General features: G+C 35.2%; 2 protein-coding genes and 2 long non-coding RNA genes across 4 annotated transcripts; all 4 read left to right on the top strand.

Moving 5' to 3' along the window:
- On the top strand, window positions 2,654–3,631 carry LOC107619240. Its single transcript, XR_001615577.2, has 3 exons — window positions 2,654–2,899; window positions 3,468–3,502; window positions 3,584–3,631. It is a non-coding gene; the product is annotated as an uncharacterized LOC107619240 (long non-coding RNA).
- Window positions 4,018–4,567, top strand: LOC107619247. The gene is made up of 2 exons (XR_001615582.2): window positions 4,018–4,439; window positions 4,512–4,567. It is a non-coding gene; the product is annotated as an uncharacterized LOC107619247 (long non-coding RNA).
- LOC107611207 lies at window positions 5,944–6,844 on the top strand. The gene is made up of 3 exons (XM_021123728.1): window positions 5,944–6,072; window positions 6,168–6,233; window positions 6,324–6,844. The coding sequence occupies exons 1-3, from the start codon at window positions 6,054–6,056 to the stop codon at window positions 6,827–6,829; spliced, it is 591 nt and encodes a 196-aa protein (XP_020979387.1). The 5' UTR covers window positions 5,944–6,053; the 3' UTR covers window positions 6,830–6,844.
- On the top strand, window positions 7,142–8,165 carry LOC110266451. The gene is made up of 4 exons (XM_021111203.1): window positions 7,142–7,277; window positions 7,653–7,741; window positions 7,812–7,905; window positions 7,992–8,165. Exons 1-4 carry the CDS (start codon window positions 7,230–7,232, stop codon window positions 8,163–8,165), a joined length of 405 nt encoding a protein of 134 aa, XP_020966862.1. The 5' UTR covers window positions 7,142–7,229.

A 25,076-nucleotide genomic window follows, 5' to 3' on the forward strand; every position in this document is an offset into this window, starting at 1 on the left:
AAAAACTATATATTTTTCGATTGAATTTGTAACAAAGCATGTCTCAATATCTAATTTTATATCTTTATGTGAAGATATTAAAGTATTATTTTAGTTTTTAACATCGTGATTAAAATTTATTTCTAATAATATTTAAAACATTTTATTTTTATTCCAAATGCCTTAATTTGTTAATTTTTAGTTGTCAAAATTAATTTTTTTAAATATCTTTTTATTATCTTTTTTTTTTCTCACATAACTATAACTATCACTATGATTATTATAATTCAATTTTTATCGGTGTCTAAAAGAAAATTATAATGAAAAAGGGTAATTTTGAAAAAAAAAGAATAATTAAAAAAAAATTGATGAGAGAATTAAAATAGAATTAATATATAATGCTTCAAATATTAAAAATTGAATTAGAATTTAATTCAAATATTAAAGATAAAATAGTACTTGTCCCTATTAAATTTAGTAGAAAGTTGACTTCACATGAAGTTGTTCCTGAATGGTTGATACATGTTACTATATTGTTTAAAAAAAAAACGATTTATTTTATACAAATAGTCTTTTTAAAAAAATCAGTTTAAATAGATCAAATAACTACCTTTAAAATAATTTCAATTTTTTCTCCGTGCTATTCCTAAATTCCTAACAGATGAATTTGATACATTCTTTTTCTTCATTCTTATTGACCAATGTTTTTTTTAATTTATTTTAAACTTTTATTTATTTAATTTTTGTCAAATATATGTATACAAATTGTTTGAAAAAGTAAAGCTTATTATTCTGCAAAAGAAACAAAATTCACGTTTTTTTTTTCTTTATAAGAATAGCATAAATGGTATCATCTGTCTTTTTTTTTTGTCTCTGTTTCTATCTTCTTGATGAGCTTTGTTTTGTTTTCCATGATTTACATTTTCAGTTGCTAAATTTTTTTTCTAACACAAATTTTAAATTAAACTGTAAACAAATTTTAAATTAAGCTGTAAAAATATGTTCACTTACTGTTAAATTAAATTTCATGATAATCAATCAATTAACTTTTATTTTACTAATAAACTATTTTCATGCAAATTATTGTTGAATTTTTAAGATTATTCTATAAATAAATTATTTTTTTAAAATAATAAGACGATAATTTACTTCTCTAAAAATCATGATTTCACTGTCATGTACGCTTTTATGTTTTAAATAACAAACTAAAATTTATTTTCAATGAAACTAGAATTTATTTTCAATGAAACAAAAATATATAATCAAAATATTAAGTTGGTCTCTTTAAATAATTGAACATAATATTATTAATTTTGTCTACAACAATATTTTTTTAAAATTTTTTAAAATAAAATTGACCAAAAATAAAAAAAAAAAACAACTAATGAAAATATTTATTTTGTCATTGTCATCAAGAATAGGATAGCCATAAAAAAAATCCAACCAAATAAAAAGGACCTAATTCATACAATTAAATTATCATCATATCATCACAATAAACTATAACACCACCAACTAAAGAGACATGCAACAAATATGGAAGAGATCATACAAAAATTTCAACTAGTCCACATTATACCATAATTATATTTTTATCTTCCATTACATAAAATTGCAATAAATTATCTTGACATTTATGATATCTTTCTTAGACTTGTAAAGAATCTCTATTTTCGTTTTGTCTGTCTTCATACTAACGAACTATGTTAAGCACGATTCCCACAAAACCATTGACACCAAATTTCAAAGCTAATATTTTTCACGTATTTCATTTGCTAATACAATTATTTTAAAAAAAAATAAAAAATAAAAAAATAAATACATGATTTATCTCTTTCTACATATTCCATTTGCTAGTACAATTATTTCTTTAAAAAAATAAAAAAAGATAAATACATTCTACACATAATTTTTAGACTTTTTTATTTAAATAAAATAAAGAAAGATTAATTTTATTTGATTCTCTTAGATTAAATTCAAAAACATGAATATTCTAAATCTACTAATACATAAATCGTGCTAGAACAGTGTGTATTAAATATTATATTAAACACTACAATCTAAAACAATTTATGCATCAAACTCCTTCAAAAAATGCTCATAAATCGTTACACAGCACCAAGCATTCCAAATTATATATAATTCATCCTAAGATATAATGGTTTATTTTTTTTTTCACCTAAACCACTATGAGATAGCACGATTTACGTGCAACGAACTATATCACACTTCCTAGCATGATTAACGTGCAACAACCTATCCCACACTACCCTATCGATTAAAAGAATATGCCTACATTTATTTAAATACATTCATATTATTTTTAAATTAAAAGAATATATTTATTTAAAATAACAAAAATATATTTATTTAAAATTCTAAAATTTTGAATCAATCTACTTGTATTAATTTCAAAATAATTTAAAATTTAAATTAAAAAATTTTAAAATAATAAAAATATATTTATTTAAAATATTAAAATTTAAATTATAATTTTAACAAAATATATTTTAAAAAACTCAAATAACAAAACAAATTTTTAAAGATATATTTTATTTGACAAAATAAACAAAACATATATAATTAACGGGCCTGCTACACATACAAGCAATTAAGGTTTACAAGCCTTACAAGTTGGCCCAGCCCAAAAATAATCCACGCGCACTCACTCCTTAGAATGGAGCGTTAATCGTACGCGCCTCACACAACGGTTTCGCTTTCCAAAACACGCACATTATGGCGCACTCTTCAGCTTCTCCCTCAAAGAAAACGCAAACGGTCAAGTTTCAAGGCACATTCCAAACAAATTACAATTCTGAAGAGATGTTCGAACTTGTCGCGAAGATTAGAAGAAATCAAGAACAAAAGATAGAACTCTCCATCAAAAATCACCAGAAAAAACGAAGAAATATTATTCAAGGTAAGTTACTGTTTTACTGATCTTGTAGATTTTTCACATTTTTGTTGCTGATTTCGAAATCGAAGAACTAGGTTTTACTGTTCTTCTAAGTTCTTCTAGGTTTTACTTTTCTTCTTGTTCTAGATCTCATATTACTGTTTTTACTGTTCTTCTTGTTCTAGGTTTTACTATTCTTCTTATTCTAGTTCTTCTCCTAACTGATTTTTGGGTGTATATTGCGTAATTTGTTGAGTGTATATGGCGTAATTTGTTGGGTGTATATGGTTGATTGTTGGGTGTATATGGCGTAATTTGTTGGGTGTATATTTCTGAACTCATATAATGTAATATAATCAACTGTTGCAACTGTTCTAATATTGCTTGTCCTTGGGTGTATATTGCTTGACCTTGTAATATTGCTTGACCTTGTATATTTATGCATATTTGAGTGAATTGAAAATCATTTTGAACTGATCTAATTAAATACTTATGAGAATCGGTTTGGGTGTATATGGCTGATCTATGGGTGTATCTGACTGATATATGGGTGTATTTTTTATATATTAACAGCATCTCTTTTTTATTGCAGTAAAAATGGCAAGCAAAAACTAAGCTGAAAAAAATGTAAGCACAAATATATGTCTTAGATCAAATTAGTTTTTCATAATAGAAATATATCTGACTCTAATTTTGCTTTGTTTACAGCAAACCAAAGACCTGAAGTGTGCAACCCATTTGTTGAGTGAGAAATTCGGAAATATGAGCGAGGAGAAGAAAGCAATTGTTAGGGATTTGGGGTTTGGTGGCCTGATGCACATCCCGCCGCTAAGGGTGCATCACAAATTATTAAAGGAGTTGGCTAACTCCTTTAAATTAGGAAAAAACACACTCGAAATCGGCTACGGTTCGTTTAGAGTAAGACCAAGCACAATAGGGGCTGCACTTGGCCTCAACGCGTCAGATAACTCATTACAGACATAGGTGTATATAAGCCATATTGGGGTGTATTTCAAGTGATGTTTGGGTGTATTTCAAGTGATTTTCATACTATGTTATTTTTATTTTTGTAGGAGATCTATTTCCTTAGAAAGTCAGTTATAAGGAACTTTCTGAAGAGAACAAACATATTTTTAGAAGATTCCAGGGCAAGACTCTAAAAAATCTGACAGATGAGATGATGACTATTGCTGTTGATAATGAACAGGATCGCCTCATGTTCAAGAGGATTTTCATCCTCTATATACAGATGGCGTTCCTGTTACCAACCACAATAAACAAAATCTCCCCTGTGCACCTGGCACCAATTTTCAAGATGGACATAATAAAAGAGGGAAACTGGGGAGCACATGTTCTGAATTTCATCATCAAGGGCATAACAGATTATAATCTAAAAAAGAAAAAGGCAATTGACGGATGCATGTTTGCCCTGATGATAGTCTACTTCCATCTATCAAAAAATAAAGACAAGAAAGGAGAAGAAAGACCTCCACAACCCTGGATTGCCAACTAGACTAGAGAGCAGTTGGTTGAAAGAATGAGAGCAGAAATGGATGAACATATGGTAAGTGAAAAGAATACCTTGGGTGTATTTTATTTACGTGAATGCTGTTAACTAACATTTCTACTGTTTCAGGGAATTGTAAAGATGGCCGAAACAAAGGAGAAATTAAAACAAATGAAGAAAAAAGATAAGAAAGAAAAAAACAAAAAAAACAAAAAAGGAAAGCAAGTTCATCATCATCAGAGACTGAAACATCTGAAGCTGAAGTCTATTCTTCCCCTGATTCTGAGACTGAAGAAGACTCAGAGGGACCAAAAAGGAAACAACCCACCCGAACAGCTAAAAAGTAAGTAACATACTTGGGTGTATTTTGTCACTTTTAGGGTGTATTTTGTCACTTTTAGTCTTTTTGTTAATAATGATTGTTTGCCTACCAGAATTGAATCCAAAAAAGGAAGAAGAATCAGGAAGATTCCGATTCAAAAACTGAATCGAATGATGAGTAATGTTCTGAAATTCTCATCGCTTTCTTTTCTGTTTATTCTCAAAATTTCTTGTATTAACAGTGCGTTTCTTATTAACTTTCAGAAGCGAAGAATCATCACCAGTAGAAAAACAAAAAAAAAAAGAAAAAGAGCAAGCTCATTGTTGAGGATTCATCTCCTGAACAAACTCAATCCTATCATGGGTAGGATACTTTGTAAAGCTATACTACCATTTATGTTCAAAATTATATTTGTTAACATGTTGTTTTATGCATATATTGTCAGATCTGAAATTGGAACTGAAGAATTAGAAGAATTGTTGAGGGAATCTAAAAAGAAGAAAAATAATGAAAAATTTGCTGCACAGGGGTTTGTAATGTTTGGTGTGTATATTACCGATTTTAAGGTGTTTTCGTTGCTAATAATTATTTCTGGTTTTCCAAGGCGAAGGGAGCTGACATGCGATCGACAGAAGGTCACTACGACTCATCTGAGATGTAAGAACCTTTATTTGATAAAATCTTGTTATCCTGATTTAACCGTATGGTATTTTTACTGAATGATATCTATTCCATCTTTAGAATACTGGACGTAAACTTAGAAAGTGATGATTCTTTGTCTCAAGGACACACGAATCAAAGCAGCATAAACAAACCGGCAGAGAGCATGTAATTTCTCTTTCTAATACCGGTTGCTTTTATCTTTTATTACCTTCTGCTTCTAATTCTGTATATATATTTTTTTAGGAAAAAAACCCTTTAATGTTTTATTCGAGAGAAAAAAGGCAGGAAAAAAAAGCAAAAAATGCAACTACGTAAGTTCTCAAAAAAACAAAGCCTGTGTTTCTTTTGATTACTTCGGGTGTATTTTTGACTTTCTTTGAGTGTATTTCAGGTTGAGTCTAGTTAAAGAGTCAGCCAATGAGCCAGCTAAAGAGAACATGATGGTTGTGTGGGTAAAGACACAGTCACAAACTGAAGCGCTTTTAATGTGAGTTTTTCAAGAAAATTTCAACCTTATAACCATTTTATTTTTGTGGGCTTTGTTAACCTTTTATTTTTCTTCTTATTTAGAGTTTTGATTCAAGTTTATCTACCATTGTCCCAAACAACCACTGTGCCAGAAATTGAACCAACCCCTGTGCTAGAAATTGAACCAACCCCTGCAAAGTCTCCAAGTGAAAAAATTAATGAAGAAACTACAAAAAGGTAAGGAATAATCTTGGGGTATATTTGTTTATTGTTTGGGTGTATATTGTCCTTGTTGGGGTGTATATCCTCACAATTGTTTTGTAACACTGCAGCACTCCAGAACCACCGCCAAAAACTGAAGAAAGCACACCCACGCTTCCACCAGCTCCATCTAAAGTGTAAGTTCAGCAGAGTAAAATTTTGTTTTCAATATCATTCATCTATTCTTATTCTTATAGTACGTTATATATCATCACGTAGTAATCTAGCCCCAGAAGATGCTGTTGCACTGATGATGATGGCACGAACAGCATCGTACATTCCTAAAGAAGGTCCGATGCCATCATTCAGCCTCGGCTTGACTGATTCAAGCCAAGAAGAAGCAGCAACGCAAGAGGGTGCAGCAACGCAAGAGGGGCAGAGGGCAAAAACTCCTGAAACGCCAAAACTAATAGAACAGTTAGGGGAGCTGGTGGAAAAAATTGCAGGCAGTGGGGTGAAAACAGAAGGTAAAACTCCACCTATTCATAAGCAAAGTGGTGAAGAAAGTTTTGAAAAGTTTGAAACTCCTGCGAGGACAAATGAAATGAGTGCTGAAATGAAAGAGAAATGCTACATCTGGGCCACACGTGTGAAAACATACGCAGATGGACGTACTAATGAGTATGACGCTGTGTGCACACTCAATGCCCAAGATCAATACATTTTGTTAAAAATCCACTTCGCATCTCTCAAAGCTGATACACATATAGAAGCTGAGGTAATATTAGAATAACATTAATGATTTTATCATGAAAAGTAACTGCAGTATCGATTTATGTAAAATTGATTTGGGCTTTTATTTCTAGATTGTCTCTGCCATGTGCCTCATCCTTAACCAGAAAAACATTAAAAAGTTTCAAGAAGAAATATACTGTCTCTCCCCTGATATTGTGGTAAGTTGTACTTCAACAAATCTTGGGTGTATTTTTTTATTCCTTTGGGTGTATTTTCTGTATTCATTTGGGTGTATTTTCTATATTCATTTGGGTGTATTTTCTGTATTCATTTGGGTGTATTTTCTGTATTCATTTGGTGTTTCACAATTGTTGCAGAACATGGCCATTGCAAATCATCCAGAAGGGGTATTCTTATAGCCTAAAACCAATAAGCCATTCAGAGTGGAAGACTACCCAATGTTTATACCCTTCTTGGACCTTAAAAAATTAGCATCGCATCGTTATGTAAGTTTTTGTTTCTAAAGCTTCTTATTACCATTCTTTATTTATGTACCAAATAAACTAAAACACTGTTCAATGTGGACATACTTCAGATTTTTACACCTGTTTGCCATTCAAACGATTGGTGGTTATGGGTGGCTGATACAAGAAAAAAAAATTTTTTGTACTCGACCCATATCACAAGACTTGTCCAGTCGATGAAAGAATGAACATAAATAAATTCGCTGTAAGTTAGTTCTGTGTTCTGTATTTTAATATTTGGGTGTATTTCTGTTCAATATAAGGTGTAGGTTTGTGCTCCTTTGTGTGTGTTCCTTTATTAAATTTATTCATATATTACTGATTTGTTTTGTGTTTTAAGGGATATGTAATTTCAAGAATGAGAGTATATGCTGGGGGGCACCTTTGAAGAAAAAGGATCACGAAATTCATACACTATACATTAACATCTCAGGCCAAAAGACAAGGTATAAATCTTTTAATCTGAAAATTAAACTTTCCTAGATGTAATTTGCTAATTTATTTCTTGTTTTTCAGCTATGACTGTGCTATTTATGTAATGAAGTGGCTTGAGATAATTCAGCCCGAAAACGTTAAAAGGAGGAAGTATGAGTGGGACAACTGGACCCAGGTAATTGTGTTTAAAAACTATATAACTCTGTATTACCTTACTAAATTAACATAGTTGATTAAAAAGAAAATTCTTTTAAACTTCAGGACGAGGTGGACCACTATAGAGTAGAATATGCTTCCTGGATTCTATTCAATGAAATGAATCAAGACAAAGCTAAAGCCATTAGGGGAAGTGATGCAATAAGACTGTCAAGGCCATCATCATTGTTATTGAGTCCATATTGTCAGATAGATTCTAATGATATTGACACTGATTAATCTAACTGTTTTATAGTCTTGTAAGAAACTGAACACATGCTGTAAAAATTTGCCAATTATAATCTAGTTTATTGTAAAATTTCTTTCCATAATTAAGCTCTCTCTGCTGTATTCAAAATGTCTGAATTATAGGTACTATAATATGAAGAAAAATATCAAACCAAATATACACCCATAACCTGACATTTTACACCCAAAGAAAGTTGAATATACACCCAAACATCTATCCTCTGATGCTTTATCCCTAAAATCCTAAACCCTAAACCCTAAAACCCTAAAACCATAAAACCCCAAACCCTAAAACCCTATACCCTAAACCCTAAAACCCTAAACCCTAAACCCTAAACCATAATAAAAAAACAAACAATAATTTATAACATAAACAACAGATTCTGAAATATATATATATATATATATATATAAAATGTTAAATACAAGAAAATTCAGAAATACACCCAAAAAACTAAGCTTTACACCCATATTCTGTAATTATACACCCAGAAAACTATCCACTGCTGCTGGTTTCCTGAACTGATAATTCATAACACGTCCTTGATATTGGCTGGAATTTGGATGCACCACTGATGCAGCATCAAAGAGGTTTAACTGGATATAATAAACTCACATATTAGCAAAAATATTAACAAGAAAATTAAAATCAATCACCACAAGTTTAAAGAATATCACTTTTACCTCGTTTAGAGCTTTTGTTTTCTTTTTCTTTGAGGCATTTGCAATCTGTTTGTCCAACTTTGAACCTAACCTATTTTTTGGATGTCCTCTTGTTCGAACCCTTGGAGGGATTTGAAGCTCGTTAATGGATTCCAAGTTGGCATCTTCGTGAGATAACGAACATGTCCCCTTCCTTTTGGCTTTCAGTTCTTCCATCTCAACCATGACCTCATTGTACGCACGGTCCAGAATAGCAGTCAGCTCCGATTTTGATGCAAATTCACAAATATTTTGCGAATGAAATACCAATTCGTCAAACCTCTTGCTTCTTGGCTCCAAAAGTGGCTCGTCGTGGCTGCTCTTGATGTGTGTGTGTCGCCTCTTTACCTTCTTGCTCCATCGTTCCAGTATATATCTCGGTGACACTTGGGTTACTCGTTCAAAGCTTAACACGCTTAGTGCATGATAGCACAATATGCCTCTTGACTCGAATAATAAGCATTGGCATTTCACCTCGGCTGCTACTGAGTCGTAAGTAACCACAAACTTGTTGAATATTGAGCTGCAAACTTGTTCTCCAACTTCATATACTGAATAGCCTAGAGCATAGTTCGTTAATCTTGTGATGCAATTTGCCTTTTCTCTGAATTGTGCTTGGACTTTCCTAAACTTTTGGTGAGTGTACACATGTTGAAATTGAGCTTTAATGGAGGATTTTGTTGCACATGGTATGACCGTATGAAAATCTGCAGCATCCGATTCTCTCTCTGCTTGCTCCCTATTTCTGATGTAATTATCGTATTGTTTGACAAATTGAATAAGCGAGCTGTTCCGTGTAATGAACTTGTTAAAAAATGAATGCATGCTCTCGCTCCTTTGTGTGCTTCTGATCCCTGCCCAGAAGTGGTGATCTAGATAAATTAGAACCCATATATGACGGTCTTCGTAAAGATCTGCATAATACACCCAAATAAAGCTATAATACACCCAAAAAAATGCAATTTACACATCTGCTGCAGATTTTAAACAACATTACCTGAAAGCCACTTGTTGTCCACAAGACCATACTTGAGCAGAAAATCATTCCAATTCCTATCAAATAAGTCTTTGGTATGAGAGTTCCAAACAACTTGACTCATTTCTTGTTCAATTTCTGCATGTCCCTTGTACCGTTTAATTTGCTTGGAATCTTCTTCATGATGTGCCAAATACACCAACGGTGAATTGTTGTTGGCATACAAGCCTCTATAGTCCTTTTCGTTGATGCGCACTGATCGGTGAGAATCTCTTTCGGAGAACCACAAACCAAATTATACCTGAAATAAATTACCATAGTGCAGAATGAAAAATCATTACATACACCCAAAAAATGATTTTATACACCCAAAAATATCCAATAGACACCTCTGCAGCAGATTCATAAAACAACATTAATTTAGCATCATAAACATGAACAGCATATTATCTGTTAGTATTGTAGGTGGTGTCAAATGAAATAACATCTCCGAAATACTCAAAGGCAGCTCTGCTTCTTGCATCAGCCCAAAAAGCCAGCTTAATCGATTGATCGTCCTCGAGTTCGAGCTCAAAAAAGAAATTTTGATTTTCTCTTTCATTCTTAACAAATATTTCCCAAATTCTTTTGCATCTTCTTGTTCAGAAACATTTCGCACTTCTCTCGTGATGTAATTCCTACATCCTTTTTAATAAAATTTAACTCACGGTGACCCCTGGCTGCTGCAATAAATGATTGGTAAGTTTTGCTTGGTCTGATACCAGCCTCCTCGTTATTCTCTATTGTACGACGAACAGACATGCTTAGTTCCCTGTGCTGTTTGAGCATCTCTACTTTACTTGGACAGCAAGGGTGTGAATGATGCAGCATAACCTTTGAAATGATCCAAGCGCCAACATCCTTCAATGTGTGTATATAAATTCTTACAGGACAGTTTAAACCAACTGTGGAATTTGTCTTCTCGGTCGGAGATATTTTAGATTTCTATTTTCCCTCTCTGCTACATGTAATCAATTGATTCTTAATCTCGTTTCCCTTCTTATTTGTGCTCCAAACTCTTGTAGAAAAATCTGCAGCCTTGGCATAGTCCTTGTAAAATTTTCTAACATCTTCAAGGGTGGTAAAAGTCATTCCAACCTTGGGAACAAACTGGTCATTAACAACACAGAGAGGCTGCAGAATACACCATGTCAAAAACAAAAAAATACTATAGAATTTCTGCACCTCATAAAAAAATAACAATTGAAGTAAAATACACCCAAGGACTCCTGATCTACACCCGAACGACAACAAGTCAACTAAAATAACAAGAAAAGCCATAAACTGTAAATACACCCAAACTTCCCTAAAATACACCCAAAAAGTTCTGATCTACACCCGAGCGTCTGCTATAAATTGCAGATAATTAATCAAAACTAATACATTAGATTCAATCCACAGATTATTTTCACGCATTAATTTCACAGTCAATGTTCACGAATTATTCAGCTAGACAATCATAGACGAATAACTGCATCAAATTCAGAGTAATCATAATTAGCTGAATCTAAATCAAACCTCAGGAACTTCGTTCGATTCAAATTCAAAATCCACTTCGCCCTGATTCAGCTGACAATCTGAGGTTGAATCATCTATTATCTTCAAAACAAGTTCAAACTTTGATTTCAGAAACCAGAAAATCGAAAAAAACAAAGCTAGAGTTACAGAGAGAGAAACTCACATCAATGACGAAGAACAAACCAGTGATAAACGCAGGTAAAAGAACGATCGAAAAGATAAGGGAAGAACGCAAGAAGGAGAACGAAGAAATTTGGCAAGAAGGAGAACGAATAAGGAAATGAAATCTTTTAAAAATTGGAAGTTATATATTCACGCGTTAATTGATTTTGTTTAAATTAATATTCTGTTATATAGCGCGTGAAAGGTACGTAACATTAGGAGCGCATTTAGGGGGTTAGTTGTCTTCAGGACTTGTAACACTTTTGTATGCTAAGATTTATTGTATAATTAATTGAGGTTAGGATTATTCAAAAAAAAAAATAAACCATGTTTCCTAAGATGAATTATATACAATTTCGGATGTTCGGTGTCTTGAAAACGATTTATGAATATTTTTTTGAAGGAATTTAATGCATAAATCGGTGTTTAATATAATATCTAATACACACTATCATAGCACGGTTTATATATTAGTAGGTGTAGGAGATTCACGTTTTCAAATTTGTAGAATCAAATAAAATTGATCCTTCTTTATTTTATTTAAACAGAAAAAATCTATCCCTCAATATACCCATATCTTCTAGGTCTAAATCCATATCTCTGTGGTATAGGCTCAATGCATGAGTTTTTTATCTTCCTTTCTAGAAGAATCAGGACTCCAAAAATTTCTACTGCATTCATCCGAACAAACAGAGATTAATATAAGCCATTTATTATTGGAAAAAAAATTAGGAGACAACCTATAAATGTTATTGTAAAAAATGCATGGGTGGTTATATTGTATTGTCCCAACATTATAAGAAATTATTGATTTTTTGTTTTTTCATTTTTCCAATAGATTAATTTAAATAATTTTTCTCTTGATGTCGATGTTATGTATGAGATAATACATTTGTACATTTCTTTATCAATGAAATAGTATATTTTTTATTATTAAGGACAATAAACAAAAAAGTCTTAAAAATAGTTGCGTTAATAAAAAATTAATAAAAACTTATTCGTATAGATTTCTCTCAGAGGTCATGGTCATCAAAATTATTATCTTTTTTATTATACTCCTATATTTAACTTTTTCTTTATTGTCAAGCATGTAATCACTTAATTTTCATGAGTAGTTCTATTCTTATACTCTAATTTTGTACTCTAGTTATGTACTTTTAATTGCAAAATATTATATTTTTGTTTAATATCATCTTTGTCAATATTGATATATTTCAATTTTTGTTTATTTTAGAGTAATACTATAATTATGGATGAAGAAGATAAAGGCAAGGAAAAGGTAGAAATCTAAATTAGAGTACTTCAAAAAGTTCAAAAGTAAATATTGAGAAGAGTTAACAAATGATAAAAAATTACCTATACTATAAGTATTAAAAAATTATTTTGACAACTATCTTATAATAATCATAATTTAGAAGAATAAATTAAAGGATGTTATGTATCCATCTTTATTATTTTGTGTTTTCATTTGTCGTACAGTTATGTTAAATAAAAAAATATTTTAGGAGCTTTTGAGTATAGATCTGTTTTGTCGATTTTTAGCAAATCGATGGTGGTTCGATTCTAATGGTCTGGGAGCGAAACCTACTTCTTTTTTGTAGGTACCAGTTTTCTATAAGTGCATCAAAGTGTCTTCGATTAGACGAGAATCGAAAAGGAACATAAATCGAAATTTATAAAAGGATAAATGAAATGATGCATTTAAATTTAAATAAAGCAATAAAGGTGCCTTCGACTGAATCAAAGGGCTTTGTCTTGAAAAATAAATTTACTGAAATGTAAATTGGACATGGAAATTAAAGAGTACTTGAAAGACAAATTGACTTGAAAGATAAACTTGCTTGAAAGATAAAGTTTACTGGAATTTTAAATGAAAGATAAAGACAAATGGAAAGAATCCTACAGATAATTGACTCGAGACAAGAGACAAACTTCGCTGGGATGTGAGAGTGCGTGAGTAATTTCTGAAACGAAGTTCCAACCTTTATTCCATAAAATTTTCTAGTATTTATAATTTATAACCATAACTGATAATTAATTACAAAGTGCAATCTTGAATGCACACTCTTTGGTAACTGTTCCCGCCCTTTGGTTGATCAATGCTTACTCATAAATTCCTCACGTGGTAAATGGATTCAACTTCTCTACTTACGTAACCGCTCGATCTGCTTTTCGAGCTAACCCATTCGACTACCTCTTTCGAGCACTTGATCGATTAGGCCTGTTTGATTCAATAGAGCGTCTCGAAATCAAATTTGTGTCAAATACATTCAGCCAATGTTTGCATGTGCATCTTTTCGAAAAACCACCTATATCTTGGACCTCTTTACTACTTCAAACCAACTTACTTCAATCGAAAATATTTTCGATCAACAAATTGCCCCCTTGGATTAATGTGTTTGCCTTCGATGGCATTATTCAAAGATGAAACACTTAATCCAAATTCAAATTTCAATCTCTTAAATCAGTAATAATTACCATTTAACTTCCCCATTAATACTGATCCACTCGACACGTTTTCCGAAATATACGCTTTCTCTCTCCACCTCTTCGCCTTCTTCGGGAAGTTACCTCTTTTTGCATTCCTTCTGCAATAACGGGCACAACAACACTTCCTTCAAATTCAACATTTTTGCTCCTGCTCAATTTTTCGAACCTTTGCTCTCTGAATTTCTTTTGCACCAATCTTTCTTGTGTAACCCTTAACCTTCAAAACTTCCTTTTCTCTGTTCTGCAATGGCCGCTTCCTCTTCTCACGCCGCTGCCCAGGACAAGGGTAAAGGTCCCCAGGTAGCACCACCAGCTCCACCAGTGCTTCACATACTAAATCAAGTCAACGATGAAATTATTGGCGACCCCTAACTTCAAGTTGATGATAATAGAATTTTAATCCCTTTCACAGTGGGCGGAGACGTTCACTGCTTCCTCGGGCCTGTCGAAACCTTAGAAAGGGCAAACAAAAAACTACCATTCTTTCCCAGTGCTCAAGGGGAGGATTTATTGATAAATCAAGCCCTGGACATCTGATGGAGGGCGTAAGTCGGCCAATTAAGAAATTATAATATAAGAACAGCGTTGCGAGTATAGTTCTTAACCAGCTAAAATCCGCTCATCAATTTAGAAAGGTTGTCACAAAATTAGAATAAAAATATTGGGAGTATGAGTCCCAGGTCGTCTCCCAACGAGTTGACAAAATGGTGCTATCTTATTAATCAGGGGTTTTCCGAGAAATTTGAGAGTTGAATGACAAAAAATAAATAATTATAAATTAAAAGAGATTTATATGATTAAAATAAAAAGCCTTGACTGGGAGAATGATTAATTGGAAGTTCTATCCTTATTGGAATTCTCTCAAGTGTAGTATAAAGAGGTTGTTATTTTCACTTAGTTAACCCTTACTAAATAAAGGAAAGTCAAGTGATTGAGCTAACTCTTATTCAAAAAAAAATTAACTGGAATTGGAAAGGTTGCATTTAAATTTAAATAAAGCAATAAAGGTGCCTTCGACTGAATCAAAGGGCTTTGTCTTGAAAAATAAATTTACTGAAATGTAAATTGGACATGGAAATTAAAGAGTACTTGAAAGACAAATTGACTTGAAAGATAAACTTGCTTGAAAGATAAAGTTTACTGGAATTTTAAATGAAAGATAAAGACAAATGGAAAGAATCCTACAGATAATTGACTCGAGACAAACTCAGAAATTCGCTGGGATGTGAGAGTGCGTGAGTAATTTCTGAAACGAAGTTCCAACCTTTATTCCATAAAATTTTCTAGTATTTATAATCTACCTCCATAACTGATAATTAATTACAAAGTGCAATCTTGAATGCACACTCTTTGGTAACTGTTCCCGCCCTTTGGTTGATCAATGCTTACTCATAAATTCCTCACGTGGTAAATGGATTCAACTTCTCTACTTACGTAACCGCTCGATCTGCTTTTCGAGCTAACCCATTCGACTACCTCTTTCGAGCACTTGATCGATTAGGCCTGTTTGATTCAATAGAGCGTCTCGAAATCAAATTTGTGTCAAATACATTCAGCCAATGTTTGCATGTGCATCTTTTCGAAAAACCACCTATATCTTGGACCTCTTTACTACTTCAAACCAACTTACTTCAATCGAAAATATTTTCGATCAACAAATTGCCCCCTTGGATTAATGTGTTTGCCTTCGATGGCATTATTCAAAGATGAAACACTTAATCCAAATTCAAATTTCAATCTCTTAAATCAGTAATAATTACCATTTAACTTCCCCATTAATACTGATCCACTCGACACGTTTTCCGAAATATACGCTTTCTCTCTCCACCTCTTCGCCTTCTTCGGGAAGTTACCTCTTTTTGCATTCCTTCTGCAATAACGGGCACAACAACACTTCCTTCAAATTCAACATTTTTGCTCCTGCTCAATTTTTCGAACCTTTGCTCTCTGAATTTCTTTTGCACCAATCTTTCTTGTGTAACCCTTAACCTTCAAAACTTCCTTTTCTCTGTTCTGCAATGGCCGCTTCCTCTTCTCACGCCGCTGCCCAGGACAAGGGTAAAGGTCCCCAGGTAGCACCACCAGCTCCACCAGTGCTTCACATACTAAATCAAGTCAACGATGAAATTATTGGCGACCCCTAACTTCAAGTTGATGATAATAGAATTTTAATCCCTTTCACAGTGGGCGGAGACGTTCACTGCTTCCTCGGGCCTGTCGAAACCTTAGAAAGGGCAAACAAAAAACTACCATTCTTTCCCAGTGCTCAAGGGGAGGATTTATTGATAAATCAAGCCCTGGACATCTGATGGAGGGCGTAAGTCGGCCAATTAAGAAATTATAATATAAGAACAGCGTTGCGAGTATAGTTCTTAACCAGCTAAAATCCGCTCATCAATTTAGAAAGGTTGTCACAAAATTAGAATAAAAATATTGGGAGTATGAGTCCCAGGTCGTCTCCCAACGAGTTGACAAAATGGTGCTATCTTATTAATCAGGGGTTTTCCGAGAAATTTGAGAGTTGAATGACAAAAAATAAATAATTATAAATTAAAAGAGATTTATATGATTAAAATAAAAAGCCTTGACTGGGAGAATGATTAATTGGAAGTTCTATCCTTATTGGAATTCTCTCAAGTGTAGTATAAAGAGGTTGTTATTTTCACTTAGTTAACCCTTACTAAATAAAGGAAAGTCAAGTGATTGAGCTAACTCTTATTCGCAAATCCTAGTCCTCTCCCTTGGGAAGGTCTAGCGTTAGTAAATAGAGAATTAGCCAACGACTTCCAATTTAACTAATCACTTGAGCATTCCAACTCAAGTGTCTCCTTTTAATCAACCCCCATGTCAAGTTGGGAGTCTACTCCATTGACATGAAAATTACTTACATAGAATTAAAAAGTGAATAAAAGGAAGACATGATAGACAATAACTACAAATCAATTAAAGGTAAAAGTAATCCTTTGCATAAATAAATTCTAAAAATAATCCAATTGTAACTCTGAACAAGAATTAAGAATATAGAATAGTAAAGGAATAAGGAAACAAACTAGAATAATATCTTCAACGGAGGTGATGACTCTTCAGTATCCAAAGCAAAAGCATAAAACTAAGAATATGTGAATGTGAAAGAAAACCTAGAGGAAGAGAAATTTCTCTCTAGATTCAGATCTAAAAAACTAAAACTATACTATTGAGAATGTGTGTTGAGTCTCTGCATGTTCCCTGGCTCTAGTCTGTATTTCTGGGCCAAAAACTGGGTCAAAACTCGGCCCAAAATCGCCCCTAACATTTTCTGTTATTTCTGTAGATTGCGCATGTCACCCACGCGTACGCGTCACTGGTCATTTTTGCTTGTCACGCGTACGCGTCAGGCACGCGCACGCGTCGTCTTACAGAACTCCAATCCACGCGTACGCACGCGTCGCTGCAAATTTCTCCATATCGCGCGCTCGCGTGAGCCATGCGTGCGCGTCAATGCTCGCTGGTTATCTCCTTAATTTCTTGTGTTCCTTCCATTTTTGCAAGCTTCCTCTCCATTCTCTAAGCCATTCCTGCCCTATAAAGCCTGAAACACTTAACACATGGATCACGGCATCGAATGGTATAAAGGATAATTTAAAATACACAAATTAAGGCTTTGGGAAGCAAGTTTTCAACCATAGAACAAAACTAGGAAGGAATTGTAAAAATCATGCAAATCATATGAATAAGTGTGCAAGGACTTGATGAAACCACTCAATTGAGCACAAGATAAACCATGAAATAGTGGTTTATCAACCTCCCCACACTTAAACATTAGCATGTCCTCATGCTTAGCTCAAGGAGATCAAAAGACTAAATAAGGGAAAGTAAGACTCATGAAATGCAGCCTATGTATGCAACTATATGCTAAGATGATTCTGCCTACTTGGCTAAAAGTAAATAAGTTCCTCAAGACAAACATAAATAAGATATCACTAATTAAAATCATACAGTAAAGACAAGTAAACTTGTAAGAAGACAGCTCATGAGAGCAGGGAACATAGAATCAAGCATTGAACCCTCACTGATAGTATATGTGCACTCTAATCACTCAAGTGTATAGGGTAATCACTATACTCTTCTCTAGTCATGCTTTCTAAACTTTGTTCTTTACCTAACCAATCAACAAGTATTTAATGTACCAATGCAAACATCATGAGGTCTTTTCAAGGTTGTAATGGGGCTAAGGTAAAGGTGAGGGTATATATATATGGCTAAGTGAGCTATAAATTGAATCCTTGATTAACCTAAGCTCTTACCTATACATACACTCTTTATACTTTTAAAATCATGTCTAGCTACCCAAAATTCCCACTTTTGCATATTTCACATACTCATGCATCAACTTTTCTTTTAATTTTTATCACATATGCATTGATCTTTTATTAAACTTAACATTTGGGGTAATTTTGTCCCCTTATTTATTTATTTATTTATTGAATTTATTTATTTTTTATTTTTATTTTTTATTTTTTTAATAAAAAGTAAAAGTAAACATAACATTATCAATGCACATGGATTTTTAATTTTTCTAGTCTTACAGGAGTAGGTGCCCAAATTCCTAATATTTTATCAATTCAACACTTCCCTATTATCCCATGTTCCCACAGTTTTCCCACACTTAGTTGATACACAATCTCTATCTTAAGCTAACCAAAGATTCAATTGGGGTAATTAATTTGTTTTTCTGCTTAAGGCTAGTGATGTGGTAAAATATAGAACAATTGGGGATTAAAAGGCTTAAAGTGGCTAACAAAGGTAATTGAAAGAGTAGGCTATTTGGGATAAGTGAGCTAATAATCAAATAATGGCCTCAATCATATGCATTCATATAAACACATTAAACATTGGACATATAGGATGGAACAAAATAAAAATTACAATCATAGAGAAGAAAACACACAGGAATAAAATATTATGGTTAAATAATGTAACCATGTAATTAAGCTCAATTCTCACAGGTTGTGTGTTCTTAACTTAAAAACCATGTTCCAATTTACAGTCTTCAAACAAATTTAACACAAAAATTTTGATTTAAATTAGTGAAAATTTTCAAAATAGAGTCTTTGAAAAGAAACTTATTATTTTTCAACCAAATAGAGCATGCATGCAAACACCTAGTACTATGCAATTTATCCTATCCTAACAAAAGAAAAATAACCTATTGGTGTTAAGAGAAAGAAATTACCTCCGGAAGTCAGGTACTGACCGACCTCCCCACACTTAAAGCTTGGCACCGTCCTCGGTGCCATCAGTCAGGAACAAAGGGGGCTGGTAGCAATGTCTCTACAATTGGGATTGTCATGGCTCCCTGTGCTGGTGGATGAAGTGGAGTCCAGGGTGTCTAGGTCTTCTTCAGGTGGGTGGTTGCCAATAATCAGCTCCTTGAGGTACGTAAATCGATGCTTGTTACGGCGCTATCTTCGCTTTGCCTGCTGGTCAAGCCGGTCCAACCTCTCAAGTATTTGAAGGAGCAATTGATTTATTGAAGGTGATTGTAATGTGGAAGGAGAATGAATATCTCCAGCCGATTCTGCAGGCCGGCTAGTAGTGGCTGTTGGAGGTCTAATGTACTTCCCGTTAGGGACGTACTGATCATCCCGTGGAAGTATGGCCTTGGTGTCCCCAGCTTTGTAGGTGACTCCGGCTGCTGAGACTAGATCTGAAACCAAGGCGAGAAAGGGTAGGTTGTCCGCAATCTGTACGTGTCCCATAGCATGCCGGAGGTGTCTTGGTAGATTGAGAGGCTGGTCTGTAAGGATACACAGGGGAGAACAGCCATATCTGCAGTGAAGGAGGACTCATGAGTGTTCGGAAAGACGTAATGGGACATAATCTGTGCCCATACTCGAGCCTCCAAGGTGAGTGCTGAAGCCAATATGCCCTTAGGTCGGGATCGATGGTATCCATAGATCCATCTGATGCCAGGTTGTGCTATAACTCTGAAGATGGCATTCCAGTCAAATTGGTATGTCTGGCACTTGAAAGAGGCTTCTTGGTATGAGTCCAATCCTTCTGGAGCAGGGGGAAGATCTAAAGCTCGCTGAATGGCCCCTTCGGATATAGGGACTTGCTTCTCACGGACATAGACAGACTGCATGGTTGGCATGTGAAAATTGGAGTAGAATTCAACTACCCATGAGAGATTAACCTGCCGTGGCTGTCGCTGTAAGAATCCCCATTGTCTGCGCTGAATCCGGGGCTCAACAAAATCAACAATGTGGGTTGGGAGGATGAGGAGGTGCTCGTTGTTATAGTTTAACTCAGCCAAGATGGGGAACATCTGTTCACAGTAGCGATTAGTGAACCGCGCAGTGTCCCTTGCTGGAAAGGCTTTTTCTATGTCATTGACCTTAATGATCCTCTTGACCCTCTTTGTGGATGGTTTGACTGCTGTTGAGGATGGTTCCGTAGCTAGTGCTTTTTTTGTTCCTCTCCTTACCGATGGTTTGGAAGTAGCTTTCTCTTTACCTTTCTTGGTGGCCATTCTGAAAAGGGAAAAGGAAAGTAACATGTAAAGCCAAGGGTTAAAGCAAGGAAGAGGGCAGTACAAGTGATAATTAATGCCAAAGTAAAGAAGGATGTCGTTAACACATGGTTGCAACTATATGTGATCAGTTCATCCATGAAAATATAGCAAGTGCATATTATGGCAAGTAGATGCAAGATGTTTATTGGCATGCCAGCAAAGACATGAGTAGCATAGATCAAGCATCAATAACTAAAATGTATTATCACTCGTAACAAGCTAACCATCACGTTTGTATTGATAATTATATTAAATTAATAAAATATTTAAAGAGTTTTGTGAAAAACAGGCATTAGAGTAGAAGGATAGAATAATTAAAGATGCACAATGCCATACGGGCTTTTTCACAAACACTTAGTATGCATGGTAAATATGTTATTGGAAGTATTAAATTTGAACATGCAAGCAACCCAAAAATTTAATATTAATTGTCAATTAATTCCTTTAATAATCCACAAGCAATTATGGAAGAAAACCATTACCCAATTAGATTTCTAACACCAAGTGAAATAATGCAAAAAGAAAAAGAAAGACAAAGAAACCATAGATAATGAAATTAAAAAGAAAAGGAAGAAGAAAACATAAATTAAAGTAATAATGGAAAAGTAAAAGGGGAAGAAGAAAAGAACCTTGATGAAGAAGATGAGGAGGGAAAGAAGAAAGTAAAAAGGAAGAAGGAATAAAGAAGAAAGAAGGAAGAAGAAAGAATTAAGAAGGGAGAAGAAAGAATTAGGATTGGGGAAGAAAAGATAAGAATTCTGGGCGCAGATCTAGTAAAACTGTGCGTCGCATGCGACGCGTGCGCGTCAGGGACGCGTATGCGTGACATGGGTTGTGCATTTGGCGCGGAGGCAGCCGCGCACACACACAACTCTCTGTTTCATTACGCATATTGCCAAAATTTGGGGTGACGCGTGCGCATCAGGGACGCGCACGCGTGAATAGCCTGAATTGGAAAAACGATGCGTACGCATCAGGGACGCGTACGCGTGATAGGGCTTGTGCTTCCAGCACAATTCTAGCCCCACACCATCATAACTCTCTGGCCATACACCCATTTACGCCGATTCGCAGGGTCACGCATGCGCATGGATGACGCGCACGCGTGGAGGGCTGATTTTGCAAGCGACGCATACGCGTCAGGGACGCGTACGCGTGGGCGTGTTTGTGCCCAAGGCACGCCTCCAGCCATGCTCCCGCACAACTCTCTGTTTCTTTTCTTCTTTGTTTTGAATGCACGTATGACGCGTACGCGTCAGCGACGCTTGCGCATCATGTGCTTTTTTTTTTATGTAGAATGCAAAATGCAGCATGCAGATGAATATGCAGAAATTATCAGAAGAGTCACTAAGGAAAATAAAGTAGAATAAAATAAAATAAAACTAAGACTGAAACGGAACGATCATACCCTGGTGGGTTGTCTCCCATCTAGCACTTTGCTTTTACGTCCTTAAGTCGGACGGTCTTCAGGCTCATTCTGCTTTTGTTGGTGGGTCTTCCAAGAGGAAGACCTCTAGCTCTTTGTGATCCTTCATCTTCTCACCATGATAAAGCTTTAGGCGATGTCCATTGACCTTGATGAATTTGGAGCTAGAAGGATGACGCAGGTGAAAGACTCCGTATGACTCTGTCTTTTCTACTCTGTAGGGACCTTCCCATCTTGATCTCAACTTGCCTGGCATGAGCCTCAGTCTGGAGTTATAAAGGAGAACCAACTCTCCTGGTCTGAACTCTCTCCTTTTTATGTGCCTGTCATGCACAGCATTTATCTTCTCTTTGTATCGCCTAGAGTTGTCATATGCTTCTAGGCGAAGGTTCTCTAATTCTGCTAGTTGCAGCTTCCTTTCAGCTCCAACTTTCTCAAATCCTATGTTGCACTCCCTCACAGTCCAGAAAGCCTTGTGTTCCACCTCTACTGGGAGGTGGCAAGCCTTTCCGTACACTAAGCGGAAGGGGCTCATCCTGATGGGTGTCTTGTACGCTGTCCGATACGCCCAAAGCGCATCAACAAGTCTGGTGCTCCAGTCCTTCCTATGAGGTTTTACTATCTTTTCCATAATGCGCTTTATTTCTCTGTTAGATACCTCTGCTTGCCCATTGGTCTGGGGATGGTATGCTGTTGCTACTTTGTGAACTATCCCATGCTTCTTCAATAATCCTGCTAATCTCCTGTTACAAAAGTGAGTGCCTTGATCACTCACGATTGCTCGTGGTGATCCAAAGCGACATATAATAAGGTTTCTAACAAAGGAAACAACAGTGTTAGCATCATCAGTACGGGTAGGAATTGCTTCCACCCATTTAGAAACATAATCTACAGCTAACAGTATATAAAGGTAACCACTAGAGTTTGGAAATGGACCCATGAAGTCAATGCCCCAAACATAAAAAATTTCACAGAATAGCATAATCTGTTGGGGCATCTCATCCCTCTTGGATATATTGCCAAACCTTTGGCATGTGGAACAAAATTTACAAAAGGCAGCAAGATCTTTAAAAAGAGTAGGCCACCAGAATCTACAGTCTAAAATTTTTCTAGCTGTTCTTTGAGGGCCAAAATGTCCTCCACTCTCAGAGGAGTGGCAGGCCTCTAAAATGGACTGGAATTTTGATTGAGACACACACCTTCTAATTATCTGGTCAGCACCATACCTCCATAAATATGGGTCATCCCATATATAATATTTAGACTCGCTTTTCAGCTTGTCTCTCTGATGCTTAGTAAAATTAGGAAGGAAAGTATGGCTAACTAGATAATTAGCTACAGGTGCGTACCAAGGAACTACTTTAGATACTGTATGCAAGCTATCAAATGGAAAAGCATCATTGATAGGAGTGGAGTCATCCTTAGTGTGCTCAAGGCGACTCAGGTGGTCTGCCACTAAATTCTGGTTACCACTCCTATCCTTAATTTCTAAATCAAATTATTGCAGCAACAGTATCCAACGTATCAACCTTGGTTTGGACTCTTTTTTAGCTAATAAATATCTTAGAGATGCATGGTCTGAGTACACTACCACCTTAGTACCAAGTAAATAGGCTCGGAATTTATCCAGAGCAAAAACAATAGCTTGAAGCTCTTTTTCAGTAGTAGTGTAATTAGACTGAGCAGCGTCTAAGGTCTTAGATGCATAAGCAATTACGAAAGGATCCTTACCTTCGCGCTGAGCCAGCGCCACTCTTACTGCATGGTTGGAGGCATCACACATAATCTCAAATGGCTGGCTCCAGTCTGGTCCTCTCACAATTGGAGCTTGAGTTAAGGCGATCTTTAGCTGATCAAATGCATTCATGCAGTCCTTACTTAGCTCGAATTCAACATCCTTCTGCAGTAGTCTGGATAAAGGCAATGCTACCTTACTGAAGTCCTTAATAAATCTCCTGTAGAAACCTGCATGGCCAAGGAACAAGCAGACTTCCCTCACAGAGGAGGGGTAAGGTAAACTAGAAATGACATCTACCTTTGCTGGATCTACAAAAATACCAGTATTAGAGATAACATGTCCTAGAACAATCCGTTGTTTTACCATAAAGTGACATTTTTCAAAATTTAACACAAGTTTTGAACTAACACACTTGTCCAATACTCTAGCTAAACTATCCAAGTAAAGGTTAAAGGAATCACCATATACGCTAAAATCATCCATGAAAACTTCCATACAGTTTTCAATAAGATCTGAGAAGGTGCTCATCATGCATCTCTGGAAAGTAGCAGGTGCATTACATAAGCCAAAAGGCATCCTTTTGTATGCATACGTTCCAAAGGGACATGTAAAAGTAGTCTTCTCCCGATCTTCAGGAGCTATATGAATTTGAAAATAGCCTGTATAACCATCTAAAAAGCAGCAATGGGATTTACCTGACAGGCGATCAAGCATCTGATCAATAAATGGCAAGGGGTAATGATCCTTGCGAGTAGCTTGGTTGAGACACCTGTAATCAATGCAAACTTTCCATGAATTCTGCACTCTAGTTGTCAGGAGCTCTCCATGCTCATTCTTTACTGTTGTGACTCCAGACTTCTTGGGCACTACTTGTACTGGACTAACCCATTCACTATCTGAGATAGGATAGATGATATCTGCTTCAAGTAGCCTAGTCACTTCTTTCTTGACAACTTCTAAGATGGTGGGATTCAATCTTCTTTGGGGTTGACGGACAGGCCTTGCTCCCTCTTCTAAAAATATTCTGTGCTCACAAACTTGAGAGCTGATGCCTACTATATCCGCCAAGCTCCACCCAATTGCTTTCTTGTGTTTTCTCAGCACACTGAGCAATTACTTCTTTTGTTGGGAAGTGAGTTCCCTTGCAATGATAACTGGGAGCTTCTGATTATCCTCAAGGTATGCATACTTGAGGTGGGGTGGAAGGGGCTTTAATTCTAATATCTGCTCATGGCTGGGCTCTGGATCATCTGGAACTAGTGATAATGGCAAAGTGTCCTCATTGTGTTCATAGGGTG

This window comes from Arachis ipaensis, chromosome B01, assembly GCF_000816755.2.
Source record: "Arachis ipaensis cultivar K30076 chromosome B01, Araip1.1, whole genome shotgun sequence".
Taxonomy (NCBI): domain Eukaryota; kingdom Viridiplantae; phylum Streptophyta; class Magnoliopsida; order Fabales; family Fabaceae; genus Arachis; species Arachis ipaensis.